Source organism: Phocoena phocoena, chromosome 7 (assembly GCF_963924675.1).
Source record: "Phocoena phocoena chromosome 7, mPhoPho1.1, whole genome shotgun sequence".
NCBI classification, from domain to species: domain Eukaryota; kingdom Metazoa; phylum Chordata; class Mammalia; order Artiodactyla; family Phocoenidae; genus Phocoena; species Phocoena phocoena.
The window spans coordinates 82,659,792-82,681,319 of NC_089225.1; the positions used below are offsets into that span (position 1 = coordinate 82,659,792).

At 36.0% G+C, this 21,528-nt stretch overlaps 1 protein-coding gene across 1 annotated transcript in view; it reads left to right on the forward strand.

The window, feature by feature from the left end:
• The window catches only part of NBEAL1 (neurobeachin like 1), a 174,246-nt gene that overhangs the window by 129,339 nt on the left and 23,379 nt on the right, over nucleotides 1-21,528 (forward strand). The window contains exons 38-43 of the mRNA XM_065881211.1: nucleotides 5,553-5,654; nucleotides 7,351-7,446; nucleotides 7,840-7,964; nucleotides 10,562-10,702; nucleotides 13,434-13,564; nucleotides 20,331-20,440. Of these exons, the coding sequence (XP_065737283.1) occupies nucleotides 5,553-5,654; nucleotides 7,351-7,446; nucleotides 7,840-7,964; nucleotides 10,562-10,702; nucleotides 13,434-13,564; nucleotides 20,331-20,440 (705 nt within the window). The remainder of the gene's footprint in view (nucleotides 1-5,552; nucleotides 5,655-7,350; nucleotides 7,447-7,839; nucleotides 7,965-10,561; nucleotides 10,703-13,433; nucleotides 13,565-20,330; nucleotides 20,441-21,528) is intronic.

The window sequence follows — 21,528 nt, forward strand, 5'->3', positions numbered from 1 at the left end:
GATCAAAAAAGATCTTGCTGTGATTTATGTCAAAGAGTGTTCTTCCTATGTTTTCCTCGAACAGTTTTATAGTGTCCGGTCTTACATTTAGGTCTTGAATCCATTTTGAATTTATTTTTGTGTATGGTGTTAAGGAGTGTTCTAATTTCATTCTTTTACATGTAGCTGTCCAGTTTTCCCAGCACCACTTATTGAAGAGACTGTCTTTTCTCCATTGTATATCCTTGCCTCCTTTGTCATAGATTAGTTGAGCATAGGTACGTGGGTTTATCTCTGGGCTTTCTATCGTGTTCCATTGATCTATGTTTCTGTTCTTGTGCCAGTACCATATTTTCTTGATTACTGTAATTTTGTAGTATAGTCTGAAGTCAGGGAGTCTGATTCCTCCAGCTCCGTTTTTTTCCCTCAAGACTGCTTTGGCTATTCGGGGTCTTTTGTGTCTCCATACAAATTTTAAGATTTTTTGTTCTAGTTCCATCAAAAATGCCATTGGTAATTTGATAGGGATTGCGTTGAACCTGTAGATTGCTTTGGGTAGTATAGTCATTTTCACAATATTGTTTCTTCCAATCCAAGAACATGGTATATCTCTCCATCTGTTGGTATCATCTTTAATTTCTTTCATCAGTGTCTTATAGTTTTCTGCATCCAGGTCTTTTGTCTCTTTAGGTAGGTTTATTCCTAGATATTTTATTCTTTTTGTTGCAGTGGTAAATGAGAGTGTTTCCTTAATTTCTCTTTCAGATTTTTCATCATTAGTATATAGGAATGCAAGAGATTTCTGTGCATTAATTTTGTATCCTGCAACTTTACCAGATTCATTGGTTAGCTCTAGTAGTTTTCTGGTGGCATCTTTAGGATTCTCTATGTATAGTATCATGTCACCTGCAAACAGTGACATTTTACTTCTTCTTTTCCAATTTGGATTCCTTTTATTTCTTTTTCTTCTCTGATTGCCGTGGCTAGGACTTCCAAAACTATGTTGAATAATAGTGGTGATAGGGGACATCCTTGTCTTGTTCCTGATCTTAGAGGAAATGCTTTCCGTTTTTCACCATTGAGAATGATGTTTTCTGTGGGTTTGTCGTATATGGTCTTTATTCTGTTGAGGTAGGTTCCCTCTATGCCCATTTCTGGAGAGTTTTTATCATAAATGGGTGTTGAATTTTGTCAAAAGCTTTTTCTGCATCTATTGAGATGATCATATGGTTTTTATTCCTTAATTTGTTAATATGGTTTACCACATTGATTGATTTACGTATATTGAAGAATCCTTGCATCCCTGGGATAAATCCCACTTGATCATGGTGTCTGATCCTTTTAATGTGTTGTTGGATTCAGTTTGCTAGTATTTTCTTGATGATTTTTGCATGTATATTCATCAGTGATATTGGTCTGTAATTTTCTTTTTTTGTGGTATCTTTGTCTGGTTTTGGTATCAGGGTGATGATGGCTGCATAGAATGGGTTTGGGAGTGTTCCTTCCTCCACAGATTTTTGGATGAGTTTGAGAAGGATAGGTGTTAACTCTTCTCTAAATATTTGATAGAATTCACCAGTGAAGCCATCTGGTCCTGGACTTTTGTTTGTTGGGAGATTTTTAATCACAGTTTCAATTTCATTACTTGTGATTGGTCTGTTCATATTTTCTATTTCTTCCTGATTCAGTCTTGGAAGGTTATATACCTTTCTAAGAATTTGTCCATTTCTTCCAGGTTGTCCATTTTATTGGCATAGAGTTGCTTATTGTAGTCTGTTAGGATGCTTTGTATTTCTGTGGTGTCTGTTGTAACTTCTCCTATTTCATTTCTAATTTTATTGATTTGAGTCCTCTGCCTCTTTTTCTTGATGAGTCTGCCTAATGGTTTATCAATTTTGTTTATCTTCTCAAAGAAACAGCTTTGAGTTTTATTGATCTTTGCTATTGTTTTGTTTGTTTCTATTTCATTTATTTCTGCTCTGATCTTTATGATTTCTTTCCTTCTGCTAACTTTGGGTTTTGTTTGTTTGTCTTTCTCTATTTCCTTCAGGTGTAAGGTTAGATTGTTTATTTGAGATTTTTCTTGTTTCTTGAGGTAGGTTGTATAGCTATAAACTTCCCTCTTAGAACTGCTTTTGCTGCATCCCATAGGTTTTGGGTCGTCGTGTTTTCATTGCCATTTGTCTCTAGGTATTGTCTGATTTCCTCCTTGATTTCATCAGTGATCTCTTCGTTATTTAGTAACGTATTGTTTAGCCTCCATGTGATTGTGTTTTTTACGTTTTTTTCCCTGTGATTCTTTTCTCATCTCATAGCATTGTGGTCCAAAAAATTGCTTGATATGATTTCAGTTTTCTTAAATTTACTGTGGCTTGATTTGTGACCCACGATGTGATCTGTCCTGGAGAATGTTCCGTGTGCACTTGAGAAGAAAGTGTAATCTGCTGTTTCTGGATGGAATGTCCTATAAATATCAATTAAATCTATCTGGTCTTTTGTGTTATTTAAAGCTTGTGTTTCCTTGTTTATTTTCATTTTGGATGATCTGTGCATTGGTATAGTGATGTGTTAAAGTCCCCCACTATTAATGTGTTACTGTTGATTTCCTGTTTTATAGCTGTTAGCAGTTGCCTTATGTATTGAGGTGCTCCTATGTTGGGTGCATATATATTTGTAATTGTTATATCTTCTTCTTGGATTGATCCCTTGATCATTATGTAGTGTCCTTCCTTGTCTCTTGTAACATTCTTTATTTTAAAGTCTATTTTATCTGATATGAGTATTGCTACTCCAGCTTTCTTTTGATTTCCATTTGCATGGAATATCTTTTGCCATCCCCTCACTTTCAGTCTGTACGTGTCCCTAAGTCTGAAGTGGGTCTCTTGTAGACAGCATATAGATGGGTCTTGTTTTTGTATCCATTCAACCAGTCTGTGTCTTTTGGTTGGAGCATTTAATCCATTCACGTTTAAGGTAATTATCCATATGTATGTTCCTATGACCATTTTCTTAATTGTTTTGGGTTTGTTTTTGTAGGTCCTTTTCTTCTCTTGTGTTTCCCACTTAGAGAAGGTCCTTTAGCATTTGTTGTAGAGCTGGTTTGGTGGTGCTGAATTCTCTTAGCTTTTGCTTGTCTGTAAAGGTTTTAATTTCTCCATCAAATCTGAATGAGATCCTTGCCGGGTAGAGTAATCTTGGTTGTAGGTTCTTTCCATTCATCACTTTAAGTATATCATGCCACTCTCTTCTGGCTTGTAGAGTTTGTGCTGAGAAATCAGCTGTTAACCTTATGGGAGTTCCCCTGTATGTTGTCATTTTTCCCTTGCTGCTTTCAGTAATTTTTTTGTCTTTAATTTTTGCCAGTTTGATTACTGTGTGTCTCGGTGTGTTTCTCCTTGGGTTTATCCTGTATGGGACTCTCTGTGCTTCCTGGACTTGGGTGGCTATTTCCTTTCACATGTTAGGGAAGTTTTTGAGTATAATGTCTTCAAATATTTTCTCTGGTCCTTTCTCTCTCTCTTTTCCTTCTGGGACCCCTATAATGAGAATGTTGTTGTGTTTAATGTTGTCCCAGAGGTCTCTTAGGCTGTCTTCATTTCTTTTCATTGTTTTTTCTTTTTTCTGTTCCGCAGCAGTGAATTCCACCATTCTGTCTTCCAGGTCACTTACCCATTTTTTTGCTTCGGCTCTTCTGCTATTGATTCCTTCTAGTGTAGTTTTCATTTCAGTTATTGTATTGTTCATCTCTGTCTGTTTGTTCTTGAATTCTTCTAGGTCTTTGTTAACCATTTCTTGCATCTTCTCTATCTTTGCCTTTTTCCAAGGTCCTGGATCATCTTCACTATCATTGTTCTGAATTCTTTTTCTGGAAGGTTGCCTATCTCCACTTCATTTAGTTGTTTTTCTGGGGTTTTATCTTGTTCCTTCATCTGGTACATAGCCCTCTGCCTTTTCATCTTGTCTGTCTTTCTGTGAACGTGGCTTTTGTTCCACAGGCTGCAGGATTGTAGTTCTTCTTCTGCTGTCTGCCCTCTGGTGGATGAGGCTATCTCAGAGGCTTGTGCAAGTTCCCTGATGGGAGGAACTGGTGGTGGGTAGAGCTGACTGTTGCTCTGGTGGGCAGAGCTCAGGAAAACTTTAATCTGCTTGACTGCTGATGGGTGGGGCTGCGTTCTCCCCCTGTTGGTTGTTTGGCCTGAGGCAACCCAACACTGGAGCCTTCCTGGGCTCTTTGCTGGGGCTAATGGCGGACTCTGGGAGGGCTCACGCCAAGGAGTACTTTCCAGAACTTCTGCTGCCAGTGTCCTTGTCCCCACGGTGAGTCACATCCACCCCCTCCCTCTGCAGGAGACCGTCCAACATTAGCAGGTAGTTCTGGTTAAGTCTCCCCTGAGGTCACTGCTCCTTCCCCTGGGTCCCGATGCACACACTACTTTGTGTGTGCCCTCCAAGAGTGGAGTCTCTTTCTCCCAGTCCTGTTGAAGTCCTGCCATCAAATCCCACTATCCTTCAAAATCTGATTCTCTCGGAATTCCTCCTCCCATTGCCGGACCCCCAAGTTGGGAACCTGACGTGGGGCTCAGAACCTTCACTCCAGTGGGTGGACTTCTGTGGTATAAGTGTTCTCCAGTCTGTGAGTCACCCACCCAGCAGTTATGGGATTTGATTTTACTGTGATTGCACCCCTCCTACTGTCTCATTGTGGCTTCTCCTTTGTCTTTGGATGTGGGGTATATTTTTTGGTGAGTTCCAGTGTCTTCCTGTCGATGACTGTCCAGCAGCTAGTTGTGATTCTGGTGTTCTCACAAGAGGGAGTGAGAGCATGTCCTTCTCCTCCGCCATCTTGGTTCCTAATCTGTAAATAGTTTTAAAAGCACATTTGTGTGTGGTATCTAAACTTCATAACAACATTCAGATTAGATATGGCAAATTCCATTCCTTTTTTTATAGATGAGGAAACTGAAGTTCAAAGATTAATTTTATTTCTTTACATTTGCATAAACCTGAGTAATTCACAAAACTGTAAGGGTAGAGATTATTATATGTAATATACAAATGAGACTCAGTAAATTAATTGATTTGCCAAGATGATTAATAAATGACAGAACTAAATTTAACTAGAAGTGAAGTAGTTTTTTGATTCAATATCTGAAGATTATTCCATTATATACTATAAAGTTCTAAAAAAAATACATGTCATAATTTCGTTAAGCCTTGTAAAATAGAGAAGTTAAAACCACAATCCTCTATTTATATGAAATGTTCAGAATTGGCAAATCCATAGTGATGGAAAGTAGTTTAATTGTTGTCAGGGGATGGGAGGGAGTGGAAATTGGGGAGTGATGGCTAGTGAGTATGTAGTTTCTTTTGAGGATGATGGAAATGTTCCAGAGTTAGATAATGTGAATGGTTGCACAACTCTGTGAATATTAAAAAAAGCCCACTGACTTGTGTATTTTAAAGGGTGAATTTTATGGTACATGAATTATATCTCAATAAATCTGTTAATAAAGCCATAATCCTCGTTTGTCTTGATCAATTTTTAACCCATAAAGTGCTTTTTTTTTAAATAGGTTAGGAACAAAGTATATAGCAGACTGTTGTCACTTCATTCTCCAAATAGTTATGGAACCAGATCACCACAGGAGTTATTCAAAGCATCAGGAGTGACACAGGTAGGAAATTTTAAGTCACTGATTTGCTGTTCATTTTATATCTCAGACTTTTGCTTAGAAGTAAAACTTCCTTCTTTCAATTATTTTATTTTGATCCTGCAACTGCTCTTCTTGCATTCAGATTGATCTTATGAATTATCTTTGAATCATTCTGTTTCCCTCACACATACAGTGCCCTGTCTCCAGTTCGCATGTCATTCAGTTCATGGGCATATCTTATAAATACTTTTTTCTTTTCTTTTCTTTCTTTTTTTTTTTTTTTTTTTGCGGTACGTGGGCCTCTCACTGTTGTGGCCTCTCCCGTTGCGGAGTGCAGGCTCCGGACGCGCAGGCTCAGCGGCCGGCCACGGCTCACGGGCCCAGCTACTCCACGGCATGTGGGATCTTCCCAGACCGGGGCACGAACCCGTGTCCCCTGCATCGGTCCCAGACCGGGGCACGAACCCGTGTCCCCTGCATCGGCAGGTGGACTCTCAACCACTGTGCCACCAGGGAAGCCCTAAATTCTTCTTTTTTAATAGTGTTCTTTTTAAAAAATAGTACACAGGATTTTTTTTCTTAATAATAAAAATAATCTGTTCACAAGAAAAAAAATGGGAAAATACAAAAGACACCATGGAAAAAAGGCAAAAAAAAAGAATTCTCCAATCCTTCTATCTGCCAAAGCTAATGCTTTCGTGTATTTTATCCTCACATATATCCCAACATCTCTTGAATTTACACTGTCCAAAGCCAAAGAAAGGCCCTTGTTTTTTGCTCTCTAGGGTTTTAGTAGTCTTTCAATTAGGTTCTCTTGTCTCCTGGCTCTCTCCTTCCTCCTACATATGTGTTAATCTTTAAATGTTGCTCTTGTTCAAAAGCCATCAGCAATTGTTTCCTATTGTTTATGGAATAAACTTTATTTAATAGAGTATATTTCCTGCTTTCTGTGGAATAAACTTTATTCATTAAAGTACTGTTTCCTCAGTTTGGCACTCAAGTACAGTTAAAATTGGGCTTTCTATAAAATCTGTATACATAGATTAATTTCTCACTATTTCCCATAAGTATGTCCTTTGCTTAAGGCACACAGTAAACTTAAAGGGGTGTATTAATCTGTCAGCAAAATGCTTGAGCATGCCTACACTGTGTAGAGTAATTAGTAGTCTAAGTACAGTAAGGTGATTAAAAAAAATGTTTATGTCTTCCTTTAGAAAATTTTTATTATCTGTTATAGCAAAATCCCATTTACCTTTGCTCTATAAAAGTAGTTTTCTGAATATAGTTAATATAATGTTTATTTAAAATTTGTAGATCATTTAGTACATTGAGATACTGATTTTTAATATTTACACTTATGAAAATTTCAACTTATGACAAAACTTTCAAATTTGGGCAGTCCTAGAATTAAAAAGTTTTAAGGTATTCAAACAAAATATTTTTTAGCTGAAGAAAAGACTTAATTCTTATAGAAGACGTTTTAGATTGTAGTGTAGGAGTTTTCCTTTTCTAGAGACCAATTTTTAAGAGGAAGTGAATTTAGGAGAAGCATATTGATTTTACCTCCCTGTTAAATATTTTTTAAAGCTTCATTCCTTTATCAAAAAGATGATAGAGATAATGGGAACAGATGATTATTTTAGTACTGTCAGTAATAGTTACTGATTTCTAAGAGATACAGATTAATTTTGATTTTTTCTTTTTTTGTGCTGTCTAGAAATGGGTAAACAGAGAGATATCAAATTTTGACTACCTCATTCAATTAAATACAATGGCAGGACGAACCTATAATGACCTTGCGCAGTATCCTGTGGTGAGTTTTATATAAATCTTGTAAATATGGAATTACCTTTCTGTTTTCTAATACACAAAATATATGTGGATGATATCTAGTTTTTATTTTTAAAAAGACATAAAAACTGATTTTGCCTTTCTGTATATTTCTACCGTGCTATTTTCAAGAAGTATGTAAATATGAAGAGTATTTTAAAAATAAAAACCCTTTTTCTTTCACTTCATTGAAAATATTCCAGTGGAATTACAGGAAATAATGCTTCTGGTTATTGAACTAAAGATGAATAAACATTTGCAACAGGGAAAAAATAAAGACTATCCCTTTTTGTCTTAGATAAACATTTATATTAGATATGGAGATGGTAGCCTCTCTAGGAAGGAATGTCTAAATTGTAAATTGTGGCTCTTTTAGTTCCCCTGGATTTTACAAGATTATACCTCAGACGAGTTGGATCTTAATAACCCATCTGTATTTCGAGATCTATCCAAACCAATTGGGGTAGTTAATGATAAAAATGCCAAAGCCATGCGAGAAAAGTAAGTGCTTTTCATCCCTTTTGAAAGATGCCCATAGCTTGTTTGAATTTGTATTGATTTCTGCTATGGCCAACCAAGTGTTACTTTTTTTAAATGCACAACTACTTTTGATAATCAGAGTCTGGTAATTCCTTCACTAAGTTTTCTTGAAAATATATCAGTTGTCCTTCAAATATCTTAACTATAGTCTGTGTATTTTCCTTCATTACCAAAGTTAAATTTATATTGTTTAGAATTTCTTTTACCTTGTAATAAGTATGTGCTAAATGGTAATAGGTTCTTGAAATTTTTCTCCCCAGGTATTTTAGACTTAATAACCTACAGATCTCACATTCCATCTAATATAATATTTTGGTGGATATAAAATTAATAATACTAACCTGTTGTTCACCAATAATGTGAATAAAGAACAGTGAAATGTGTGAAAATTTAGAAAGTGATATTTGAATAAGGAAAGGAAATATTTATAGTTCTATATATTTTTGAGCCACCCTGTAAATGTCTCGTACTTTTTTTTTTATCCAAAGCCAGCTGCTGACAGTAAAAAATAATCTAATTTTAATTTTCCTTTTTCTCCGTGTGAACTTGTGGATGACTTGTCAGTTATGACTTCTAGTAATAAAGACAAAGAGCAATTCTGCAAACAAACTTAGTTGTAGATTTATTTGAGGGTTGATGGTACATTATTTTTTTCCCCCCCTTTTTGTTTGCAGATCTTCCCCAGGACTTTTTGCAGTGTTTAATATTTGTTGTACTAAATGGAATTTTGCTGTGTATATATTACCCTACTGCCATTAGTCACACTGTTAACATTGTTCCACAGGAAATACTGATCATATAAATTAACTTATTTTATAGATAATCAAAGATACAATTTAAATTTCAATAGTTTATTTTTTTGCATAGGTACAAATGACTTTGACCCGAAAACTTTCTTTATTCTCCTGAATATTAATGACTTCTGTGTAAAAGGAAATTTACCTTAGCTTGATGAACTGATTAGTATTTTGGTTTAAAAATTTCAATGTTTATTGCTTCCAAAAAACTGTTCATTCTTATTTAGATACTATATCCACGAACTCAGATGTCACCATTCAAAACAATTACAGGATCAGTGATAGTTCTTGCAGAATTATTATATATATCCTTTGCTGATAATCTGATTTAGACCTTCTATTCCACCATCTCCTTTTTTTTTCCTTTTTTAAAAAAATTTTATTAGAGTATAGTTGATTTACAATGTATTAGTTTCAGGTATACAGCAAAGTGATTCAGTTATACATATACATACATTCATTCTTTTTCAGATTCTTTACTCATATAGGTTATCACAGAATATTGAGTAGAGTTCCCCGTGCTATACACATCTCCTTCTTTTACCTTTAGATCATTAGACATTCATTTTTACAATTCTTGACTGACCTTCTATATTTTTTCCATTATCTTGGCCACAAAAGGATGTCTAATTATCACATGCTTTTACAATAAGCAGAAAAATAGAAATAACCTAAATATCTATAAGTAAATAGTTAAATTGTTGTATATTCGTACATCTAATTTTTATAAATACCGTGTACCTGTTAAAAATAGACTATTCAGGGCTTCCCTGGTGGCGCAGTGGTTGGGAGTCCACCTGCCGATGCAGGGGACGCGGGTTCATGCCCCGGTCCGGAAGGATCCCACATGCCGCGGAGCGGCTGGGCCCGTGAGCCATGGCCGCTGGGCCTGCGCGTCCGGAGCCTGTGCTCCGCAACGGGAGGGGCCGCAACAGTGAGAGGCCCGCGAACTGCAAAAAAAAAAAAAAAAAAGACTATTCAGTCGTTTCGTAAGATTTTTAAAACTTTTTATTGTCGTGTGGTTGATTTACAATGTTGTGTTAGTTGCTGCTGTACAGCAAAGTGAATCAATTATACATATTTTGTAAGATATTAACAGAAAATTGTTAGATGAAAAAATAAGTTGTGAACAATATATAATGTATAGTGGTTTTATATTAAAATATATTTTTATATTAAAATATATATTAATTCATAATTCAGGATTGACACATATTCATCAAAATATTAATGTTAATTATCTCTGGTAAGTGCAATTGTAATTGATTTTAAATTTCTTCATTTTTGGTAGTTTCTCTCTGGTTTCTAATTTATCTATAGTGAATATTATTGCATAATACAAGTGTTCAAAAATCCAATATTAGTGCTATTTTATTGCTCAGAAAAAAAATAATAAATTTTTTTTCATTTATTAACATGACGTGATGATACAAATACATAGTTTCTTTCTTTTTTTTTTGCGGTACGCGGGCCTCTCACTGTTGTGGCCTCTCCCATTGCGGAGCACAGGCTCCGGACACGCAGGCTCAGCGACCATGGCTCATGGGCCTAGCCGCTCTGCGGCATGTGCAATCTTCCCAGACCAGGGCATGAACCCATGTCCCCTCTATCGGCAGGCGGACTCTCAACCACTGCACCACCAGGGAAGCCCACAAATACATACTTTCTTAAAAACTGTGTTTTCAGCCATACAATACAAACATATGTCTTTCTAAGTTAATTTTACTATTGTGGTTATAAAACTTTAGTTTCTTTTTTTAGATATGAAAACTTTGAGGATCCTATGGGAACTATTGATAAATTTCATTATGGTACTCACTATTCAAATTCTGCTGGGGTTATACACTATCTTATTCGTACAGAACCATTCACCACCCTCCACATCCAACTTCAGAGTGGAAGGTATGTTTTGGGTAAATAAGCTATTTTCTTAAGACTGTATGATAGTGTTGAAAACTCTTTGTACTGTTATAGCAGGGCCTTATCTTTTTTTCTCCTCTGTTAGATTTCGATTCATATACTAGCTCCCTAGATAAAAGCAGCCAAACTTGTTTGAGAACAGGTCACTCAAACTGACTTACACAAATGGCTTTTAAGGTGAATTCCTTTTTACTGCTATCCAGTGTACTTTTGTGATTTTCAACTGGGTTTAGGAATCTACCAGAGATTTAGAGTTAGAACTGATTTAGACCTTGATCCAAGATGTATCCCGGAGATTCAAACCTAACCAATGCCCATGTAGTCCTCCTAAAAATATTTATTAATCAATAGGAATAAAAATAGGGAGAAATAAGGGCCCTTACATTATTAGTAGCAGCTCAAACAGATCTGTGATGCCATTGTATTATCGTATCACCTGTCAGTGTTATAACTTACCTAACTTTCACATTTTCTTAATGATCCTAAAGAAAGAAACTTTTCCAAGAATCCTCCATTCCCCAATGTATCCTCCAGGAAGCTCTCTACTAACTCCCATTTAGTCTTCATGTTGCCTTATTCTTTACCATTATCATTTTGCCTTTTCTACCCAATGAAAAACTATGTAAACATTGCCTGTTCTACTCTTTCCATGTAAATTTTATCTCTCAAAATTAGCCTGGGTTCCTTATTCCTGTCTTTAGTACACCAAGCCTTGGCTATCAAGGAGAGGCTTTGATCACTACACATCTCCAAATGTTATATTTGTCATGAATGCAGGTAATTTTCCTTCCAGTAAAGTATAACTGGGTCTTTTCAGCTTTTAGTGATTTTATGAATAAATGATTTTTTAAAAAGCTTCAAAAATAGATTCTGTTTGTGCTTCAAGGGACATCATCAAGAAAGTAAAAAAGACAACCAATTCAGTAGGAGAAAATATTTGCAAATTATAGATCTGTTAAGGGACTTGTATCTAGAATATATAAATAATTCTTGCAGTGCAATAATAAAAAGACAAATGACCCAGTTAAAAACTGGACAAAGGGTCTAAATGGACATTTCTCCAAAGAAGATTACAAATTCCCAATAAACACATGATTAACATTGTTAGTCATCAGGGAAATTCAAATCAAAACCAAATTGAGATACCTCTTTACCCGCATGAGGATGGCTATAATAAAAAAGACAGATAATACCTACTGTTGATGAGTATGTTGAGAAATTGGAATAATTATGTACTGGCAGTGGGAATGTAAAATGATGCAGACTCTGTGGAAAACAGTCTGGCAGTACTTCAAAAGGTTAAAGATAGAATTACATATTACCCAGCAATTCTACTCCGACGTATATACCCAAGATAACTGAATACATATGTTCATGCAAACACTTGTACACAAATGTACTTAGCAGCATTATTTATAATAGCCAAAATATGGAAACAACAAAAATACCCATCAACTGGTAAAGGAATAAATAAAATGTGGTATACCCATGCAATAAAATATTATCTGGCATGAGTTAATAAAGGGAATGAAAGATTGATATATGCTACAACATAGATGAACCTTGAAAGCAGTACACTGAATAAAATAAGCCAGACACAAAATGCCATATATTGTATGATTTACATAAAATGTCTAAAATAGACAAATCCATAGAGACAGAAAGTAGATTAGTAGTTGCTCAGGGGTGGAGGGAGAGTGACTGCTATTAGACGCAGGGTTTCATTTTGGAGTGATGAAAATGTTCTAAAATTGGTTGTGGTGATGGCTGCACAGCTCTGCATATACTGAAGGCCGTTGAATTGTTCACTTAGAGCGAATTATATGTATGTTAATTATGTATCAGTAAAGCTGTTCTCCCCCTCCCAAACAAAAAGATTCTTCCATTAAAACTGTACGTCTCCTTCAATTTGAATATACCATTATTAGACTTTATTGATGACACAGTCATTGACTATAATTAAATTTAGAGTTCTGCTAAGTTCAGCTCTGCTTCAAAACAAGGTTGCTAGGCATAAAGAGTCATATTAGTCATTAACTGTCACTTAGAAGTCATCATTTATGGAATAAATTCAGGAAAATACTATCAAAGGAGATGAAACAGAAGGGATTTATGCTGTTTGTGATTAGCCAAAACAATAGAATTGTAGCATGACCACGTAAGCTTCTTTCAACTACCATAGGCCCAGGATGGAACTTGAAAATAAAGTTAAAATAAGATAATAGTATATGCAAGTAAAGTATAAAAGCTTTAGCTACAGAACTATTTCCCTAACTCACCCTCTGGTTTTTACCAAAAGAGTTTGTAAAGATACTTAGGTATCAAGGATTAAATCAGCAGCATTTCCATAGATCAGTTAACTATGTATGTCAATACTATAATACTTAGAGTGATATTTAAACTCTGTAATTTTAAAAAATCCAAATAATATTTATTCACTTTCTGTAATAAATTTTACTGATTAAAAATTATGCCATTTTCATCTATTTTAACTAAGATGATACTAGTGATTAAAATTATAGTATTCAGTTCCTGGCAACAAAATAAGAAAGATTGTCATAAGGAGAGCAACTTGTGTTTTTAGACATTAAAGAGAAAGGTTAAATAAAGAGAAACTAATCATGAGGAAACCTGAAGGAAGATTAAAGGTTTGTTTTAGCCTGTTGTTGCTCTCATTCAGTATTCACTGGTCTCTTTCAATCTCCACATGCAGGTTTGACTGTGCAGATCGACAATTCCATTCCATCCCTGCTACCTGGCAGGCCCTCATGGACAATCCATATGATGTGAAGGAACTTATTCCTGAATTCTTCTATTTCCCAGAATTTTTGGAAAATCAAAATCGTAAGAAATAGGAGATTAAAAATTGGACTAAACAGGTCCCAATGGAGAATCCTGAAAAATATCTTTTAGGACATTTTTGTGATGACCTCTAGATTATTTAAGGTTCATTCTGTCTGTGTATTATTCAGTGACAAGGCTTAAATGATGTTCAGGTACTAGTCTTATCTTCTACGGATAGAAGTGCTACAGTGAATAAGATAAATGAGTCAAATTTGAATTGGTAAGAGAATTTATCAGAGTTTTCAGTTATCAGTGTTTACTAGAGAAGCAAAAAATGGCTATATGCTATTTCAGCCATAAACCTCCATGCGTTAAAAGTGTTTGAGTTAGATAAGATGAAGATTTATACCAGGGGTCAGCAAACTATAGGTTCATGGGCCAAATCTGTGGGCAGACCCATACGTTTATAAATAAAGTTTTATTGGAATACAACTAGCCAATTCATTTACATAAACTGTGGCTGCTTTCACAGTATAATGGCAGATTTGAGTAACTGCAACAGAAACCATAGGGCTCACAAAGCCAAAAATATTTACTCTTTGACACTTTGTAGAAATTTGCTGACTACTTTTACAGCAGAAGACAGGAGGCAAGTTGAAAAAAATGACTGGGTATAAGTTACCACAATATTTGAAAAACCATATTATGTTTTTGAAGAAAAGAATCATAGAGTGAAATATGGTCTTTAAAAATGTCCAAATACTTTTTCTATGAGGTAGTTTAGATTTATTTTAAGTACAAATAAGGAAATTGGCAAGGTTCTTACTACTGGTGTTCTTTAGGGAAATTCCAGTGTCAAAGGGCTGTTACAACTTCTTTTTCCTCCCTCAGCACGTAATGTTAATGTTTGACCCTTTGCTTTCTCGGTAGAATTGTTTGTCCTGCTGGTGAAAGCATATCCAGGACTTCATGACCTTCAATTGTTCACTCTGGGGCAGGTTGTTGGAGGCAAGGCATCTAATTCTCAGAGTAAGGCAGTTAGAAGTGGTCACCTTCAGAAAATCAGATGCAACTGTTGACTAAGTGTGATCCTAGACTCTAAGTCAGCCAGAGGATTCGAGTCTTCTAAAGCAGGGTATCTGGGATAGCAGGAATAAGCAGATTAAATTTGGATACAGAATTTAAGGTTTGCCTAGCTTGACAATTACTCACATTCACCACAGCTAGTTGCTGTCTTGTACTACTGTCCTGGTGGCCTCCATTTCTAATTATACATTGCCTCTTTATTTGAAATGAGCTGGGTAGGACAAAGCAAAGTATGTTAGAATGACAACAAATATGAATAAAACCAACTCAAAATTGTGCAAGCAAGAAAATTTTAGTACTTTCCATAATAAAAGTCCTGAGATATGGTAACTTAACAACATCATCAAAGCCATGTTCTTTCTGTATTTTTACTCTGCTGGTCTGGGTGTTTTGGCTTTGTTCTTGGCTAGTTACTGTCATGATTACAAATAACTAAAGCAATTCTAGGCATCATAGGCAGATACAACAGTGTCTTAGAAAGAAGTGGGACTTTTAATTCTTTGTGTCCTTTTTTTTTTAACATCTTTATTGGAGTATAATTGCTTTACAATGGTGTGTTAGTTTCTGCTTTATAACAAAGTGAATCAGTTATACATATACATATGTTCCCATATCTCTTCCCTCTTGCGTCTCCCTCCCTCCCACCTTTCCCATCCCACCCCTCTAGGTGGTCACAAACCACCTAGCTGATCTCTGTGTGCTATGTGCCTACTTCCCACTAGCTATCTATTTTACGTTTGGTAGTGTATATATGTCCATGCCACTCTCTCACTTTGTCCCAACTTACCCTTCCCCCCCCCATATCCTCAAGTCCATGCTCTAGTAGGTCTGTGTCTTTATTCCCGTCTTACCCCTAGGTTCTTCATGACCTTTTTTTTTTTCTTCTTAGATTCCATATATATGTGTTAGCATACGGTATTTGTTTTTCTCTTTCTGACTTACTTCATTCTGTATGACAGACTCTAGGTCCATCCACCTCACTACAAATAACTCAGTTTCGTTTCTTTTTATGGCTGAGTAATAGTCCATTGTATATATGTGCCACATCTTCTTTATCCATTCATCTGTTGATGGACACTTAAGTTGCTTCCATGTCCTGGCTATTATTGTAAATAGAGCTGCAATGAACATTTTGGTACATACCCTTTTTGAATTATGGTTTTCTCAGGGTATGTGCCTAGTAGTGGGATTGCTGGGTCCTATGGTAGTTCTATTTTTAGTTTTTTAAGGAACCTCCATACTGTTCTCCATAGTGGCTGTATCAATTTACATTCCCACCAGCAGTGCAAGAGTGTTCCCTTTTCTCCACATCCTCTCCAGCATTTATTGTTTCTAGATTTTTTTGATGATGGCCATTCTGACTGGTGTGACATGATATCTCATTGTAGTTTTGATTTGCATTTCTCTAATGATTAATGATGTTGAGCATTCTTCCATGTGTTTGTTGGCAATCTGTATATCTTCTTTGGAGAAATGTCTATTTAGGTCTTCTGCCCATTTTTGGATTGGGTTGTTTGTTTTTTTGTTATTGAGCTGCATGAGCTGCTTGTAAATTTTGGTGATGAATCCTGTGTCAGTTGCTTCATTTGCAAATATTTTCTCCCATTCTGAGGGCTGTCTTTTCGTTTTGTTTATGGTTTCCTTTGCTGTGCAAAAACTTTGAAGTTTCATTAGGTCCAATTTGTTTATTTTTGTTTTTATTTCCATTTCTCTAGGAGGTGGGTCAAAAAGGATCTTGCTGTGATTTATGTCATAGAGTGTTCCACCTATGTTTTCCTCTAAGAGTCTGATGGTGTCTGGCCTTACATTTAGGTCTTTAATCCATTTTGAGTTTATTTTTGTGTATGGTGTTAGGGAGTGTTCTAATTTCATACTTTTATGTGTAGCTGTCCAGTTTTCCCAGCAACACTTATTGAAGAGGCTGTCTTTTCTCCACCATATATTCTTGCCTCCTTTATCAAATATAAGGTGACCATATGTGCGTGGGTTTATCTCTGGGCTCTCTATCCTGTTCCATTGACCTGTATTTCTGTTTTTGTGCCAGTACCATCCTGTCTTGATTACTGTAGCTTTGTAGTATAGTCTGAAGTCAGGGAGCCTGAATCCTCCAGCTCCATTTTTCGTTCTCAAGATTGCTTTGGCTATTCGGGGTCTTTTGTGTTTCCATACAAGTTGTGGAATTTTTTGTTCTAGTTCTGTGAAAAATGCCATTGGTAGTTTGATAGGGATTGCATTGAATCTGTAGATTGCTTTGGGTAGTATAGTCATTTTCACAATGTTGATTCTTCCAATCCAAGAACATGGTATATCTCTCCATCTATTTGTATCATCTTTAATTTCTTTCATCAGTGTTTTGTATTTTTTTACATATAGGTCTTTTGTCTCCTTAGGTAGGTTTATTCCTAGATATTTTATTCTTTTTGTTGCAATGGTAAATGGGAGTGTTTTCTTAATTTCACTTTCAGATTTTTCATCACTAGTGTATAAGAATGCCAGAGATTGCTGTGCATTAATTTTGCATCCTGCTGCTTTACCAAATGTATTGATTAGCTCTAGTAGTTTTCTGGTAGCATCTTTAGGACTCTCTGTGTATAGTATCATGTCATCTGCAAACAGTGACAGCTTTACTACTTCTTTTCCAATTTGGATTCCTTTTATTTCCTTTTCTTCTCTGGTTGCTGTGGCTAAAACTTCCAAAACTATGTTGAATAAGAGTGGTGAGAGTGGGCAACCTTGTCTTTTTCCTGATCTTAGTGGGAATGGTTCCAGTTTTTCACCATTGAGGACGATGTTGGCTGTGGGTTTGTCATATATGGCCTTTATTATGTTGAGGGAAGCTCCCGCTGTGCCTGCTTTCTGCAGGGTTTTTATCATAAATGCGTGTGGAATTTTGTCGAAAGCTTTCTCTGCACCTATTGAGATGATCATATGATTTTTCTCCTTCAGTTTGTTAATATGGTATATCACATTGATTGATTTGCGTATATTGAAGAATCCTTGCATTCCTGGAATAAACGCCACTTGATCATGGTTTATGATCCTTTTAATGTGCTGTTGAAATCTATTTGCTAGTATTTTGTTGAGGATTTTTGCATCTATGGTCATCAGTGATATTCACCTGTAGTTTTCTTTCTTTGTGACATCTTTGTCTGGTTTTGGTATCAGGGTGATGGTGGCCTCGTAGAATGAGTTTGGGAGTGTTCCTCCCTCTGCTATGTTTTGGAAGAGTTTGAGAAGTATAGGTGTTAGCTCTTCTGTAAATGTTTGATAGAATTCACCTGTGAAGCCATCTGGTCCTGGGCTTTTGTTTGTTGGAAGATTTTTTTTTTTTTTTTTTTTTGCGGTACGCAGGCCTCTCACTGTCGTGGCCTCTCCTGTTGTGGAGCCAGGCTCCGGACACGCAGGCTCAGCGGCCATGGCTCATGGGCCTAGCCGCTCCACGGCATGTGGGATCTTCCCGGACCGGGGCACGAACCCCTGTCCCCTGCATCAGCAGGCTGACTCTCAACCACTGCACCACCAGGGAAGCCCCTGTTGGAAGATTTTTAATCACAGTTTCAGTTTCAGTGCTTGTGATTGGTCTGTTCATATGTTCTGTTTCTTCCTGGTTCTGTCTCGGCAGGTTGTGCATTTCTAAGAATTTGTCCATTTCTTCCAGGTTGTCCATTTTATTGGCATAGAGTTGCTTGTAGTAATCTCTCATGATCCTTTGTATTTCTGCAATGTCAGTTGTTACTTCTCCTTTTTCATTTCTAATTCTATTGATTTGAGTCTTCTCCCTTTTTTTCTTGATGAGTCTGGCTAATGGTTTATCAATTTTGTTTATTTTCTCAAAGAACCAGCTTTTAGTTTTATTGATCTTTGCTATCGTTTCCTTCATTTCTTTTTCATTTATTTCTGATCTGATCTTTATGATTTGTTTCCTTCTGCTGACTTTGGGGTTTTTTTGTTCTTCTTTCTCTGATTGCTTTAGGTGCAAGGTTAGGTTGTTTATTTGAGATGTTTCCTGTTTCTTAAGGTAGGCTTGTATAGCTATAAACTTCCCTCTTAGAACTGCTTTTGCTGCATCCCATAGGTTTTGGGTCGTCATGTCTCCGTTGTCTTTTGTTTCTAGGTATTTTTTGATTTCCTCTTTGATTTCTTCAGTGATCATTTCGTTATTAAGTAGTGTATTGTTTAGCCTCCATGTGTTTGTATATTTTACAGATCTTTTCCTGTAATTGATATCTAGTCTCTTAGTGTTGTGGTCAGAAAAGATACTTGATCTGATTTCAGTTTTCTTAAATTTACCAAGGCTATATTTGTGACCCAAGATATGTGTCCTTTCTTTTTTTTTTTTCTTTGCGGTACGCGGGCCTTTCACTATTGTGGCCTCTGCCGTTGCGGAGCGCAGGCTCTGGACGCGCAAGCTCAGCAGCCTTGACTCACGAGCCCAGCTGCTCTGCAGCATATGGGATCACCCCAACCTGGGCACGAACCCGTGGCTCCTGCATCAGCAGGCGGACTCTCAACCACTGCGCCACCAGGGAAGCCCTGTCCTTTCTTAAATTTGAGAAACTCTTTCTCATAATCTTCCTTCACTTTCCAGAGCTGGGTCATATACCAACCCCTATGCCAGTCACCTACAAGAAGCATGAAATATAAGACAGGATGGACACTTGAATTAAAGCAAGGTTCTTCTACCAGATAAGGAGGAATGGCTATCAGGTGGCCAACAATATCTGCTATACAATAGTTCGGTTAAGGCCACACACCCTGTGCATCCTATCATTCTGTGACACTTGAACCTGTCTTCAGCTTTAAGGACACACTGATATTTTTAGGCAGCATCTTTAATGAAGGTCTTTTGTGTTAACACTTTTCACTTTCCGCACTGTATGAATAAGAAAATCTCATCTTTGGGACAATTTTGTCAAAAGTACTGTGTTCTAACTAGAATGAGCAAATCTTTATTATGTCAGTATCTACTTAAAATAGTGGTATATAAATATATTGTTTTTCCATAACACAAACAAGTCATTTTAAGTTGTAAGTTACACCAAGAAGCTCTAGGGAGCTCTATTTTGTAAATTAACCATTAGAAGGACTATGTTAATTATTTTTAATGTAAGAAGAATGCTTACTGTTGCATTTTTGTTCAGGTTAAGGGTTTGGTCATAACTATAATTTCCTCCACTTTTTTCAGCAAAAAATAAACGATTATCTGATTTATCTTCTAATAACTAATTTTAAACTATCTTGTTTTCATTTACCTTTTTAATCAACTGATAAAATGCATTCCAATAAATAAGAATTATTTTTACCTGTTCAATAAGTTTATATCAAGAAGGGCACTTGATGGGGCGGAGGGATAGATTGGGAGTTTGCATTTGACATGTACACAGGGCTATATTTAAAATACATAGCCAACAAGGACCTGCTGTATATATAGCACAGGGAACTCTGCTCAATACTCTAATAACCTTAATGGGAAAAGAATTTGAAAAAGAATAGATACATGTATATGTATGGCTGAGTTGCTTTGCTGTGCATGTGAAGCTAACAGGGCATTGTTGGTCAACTATATTCCAATATAAAACAAAAATTTTTAAAAAAGGGAAAGGAACTTGATTCGCACCTTTTACTCTTAATAAAAGAAGAAGAGCATTCAGTTTTGCTAAGTAATGTACCCTTTTATTTGTTTTACTTGATTTATTTAAATCTAAAATGATTTGATACGTTTATCTTTTACATGTCTTAGAATTTAACTTGGGTCGTCTGCAAGTTTCCAGAGAACTAGTAAATGATGTCATTCTCCCCAAGTGGGCTAAGTCAGCTGAAGATTTCATCTATAAACATAGGAAAGCTCTGGTAAGATTTTTGTGTTTAGTTATTAGACAATCAATAAGATAAAGATCTATGTGTTTTCCAGAGGATGATGAAATAAAGTATATCTATTATTTTCCTGGATTAATTTGTAATCTATTATATGTGCTGTTTTAGAAAGTATAATATAGTAATTTATTTTGAGGTTATGGATCTTCTGATATAGTGAGACTATACAGTCCCATGGATGTATGCAAAAAAATTTTTTTTCACTTCTATGAGATACCTACCTATTGTATGTGAACCTATTTTGGTCATAGTTTGATTTTCACAGTTCCCACATTTGTTTCAAATCTAACAAGAATAAGTATATATTTTTTTCCTCTGAAGGATTCCAGTAAGTTTTTAATTAGACAGCTAAATAAATCCTAAATGCCACTTAAAAATTTTACTAGTTTTTTAGCTAAATTTCCATTTTGGAATTGAAGGACTAGTGAGAGTTAGTTTAATGTTGCTATTGTGTTATTATCTTGCAGATAATGCTTTTTTCCCCCACAAGAGCCCACTTAGCTTTCTATCTAAACTGAAATGTTACAGATTCTGAAACTAAATAGGCCAGTACTTGGAAACATTCCTTGTCATTAGTACATAGTTAGTCAAGTTTACAAAATTCAGGATTACATTTTAACATTTGTAAGCAATAACCCCATGCATGAATAAGGAATTGGGAAAAAATAAAACAACTCTGAAAAATAATCTGTTATTTTTTAACTAGGCAGGAACTTCTCAGATGCTTCCTTCTGTGTTATCTATGACAGTAAGTAGGGGTCCAGGATTTTAGGAAGACATACTCCTCATTAATAAGAGGTTAGAAGTTTGTGTTTCAGTTACGTATTGCCGTGTAACAAACTATCCCAAAACTTAGTGGCTTAAAACTATAGCCATTTTATTATTTCTCACGCTTATGTGAGTTGACTTGCCTCAACTGGGCAGTTCTTCTGATCTTGCTTAAGGTTCTCATCCCCTTGCAGTCATATGGCAGCTAAGGTTGGAGTCCTCTGGAGGCTGCCTTGAGACACTGGGATGCTGACTTTTCTCCCTCTCCCTGTAGTCTCAGGATATCTCCTGTTCAT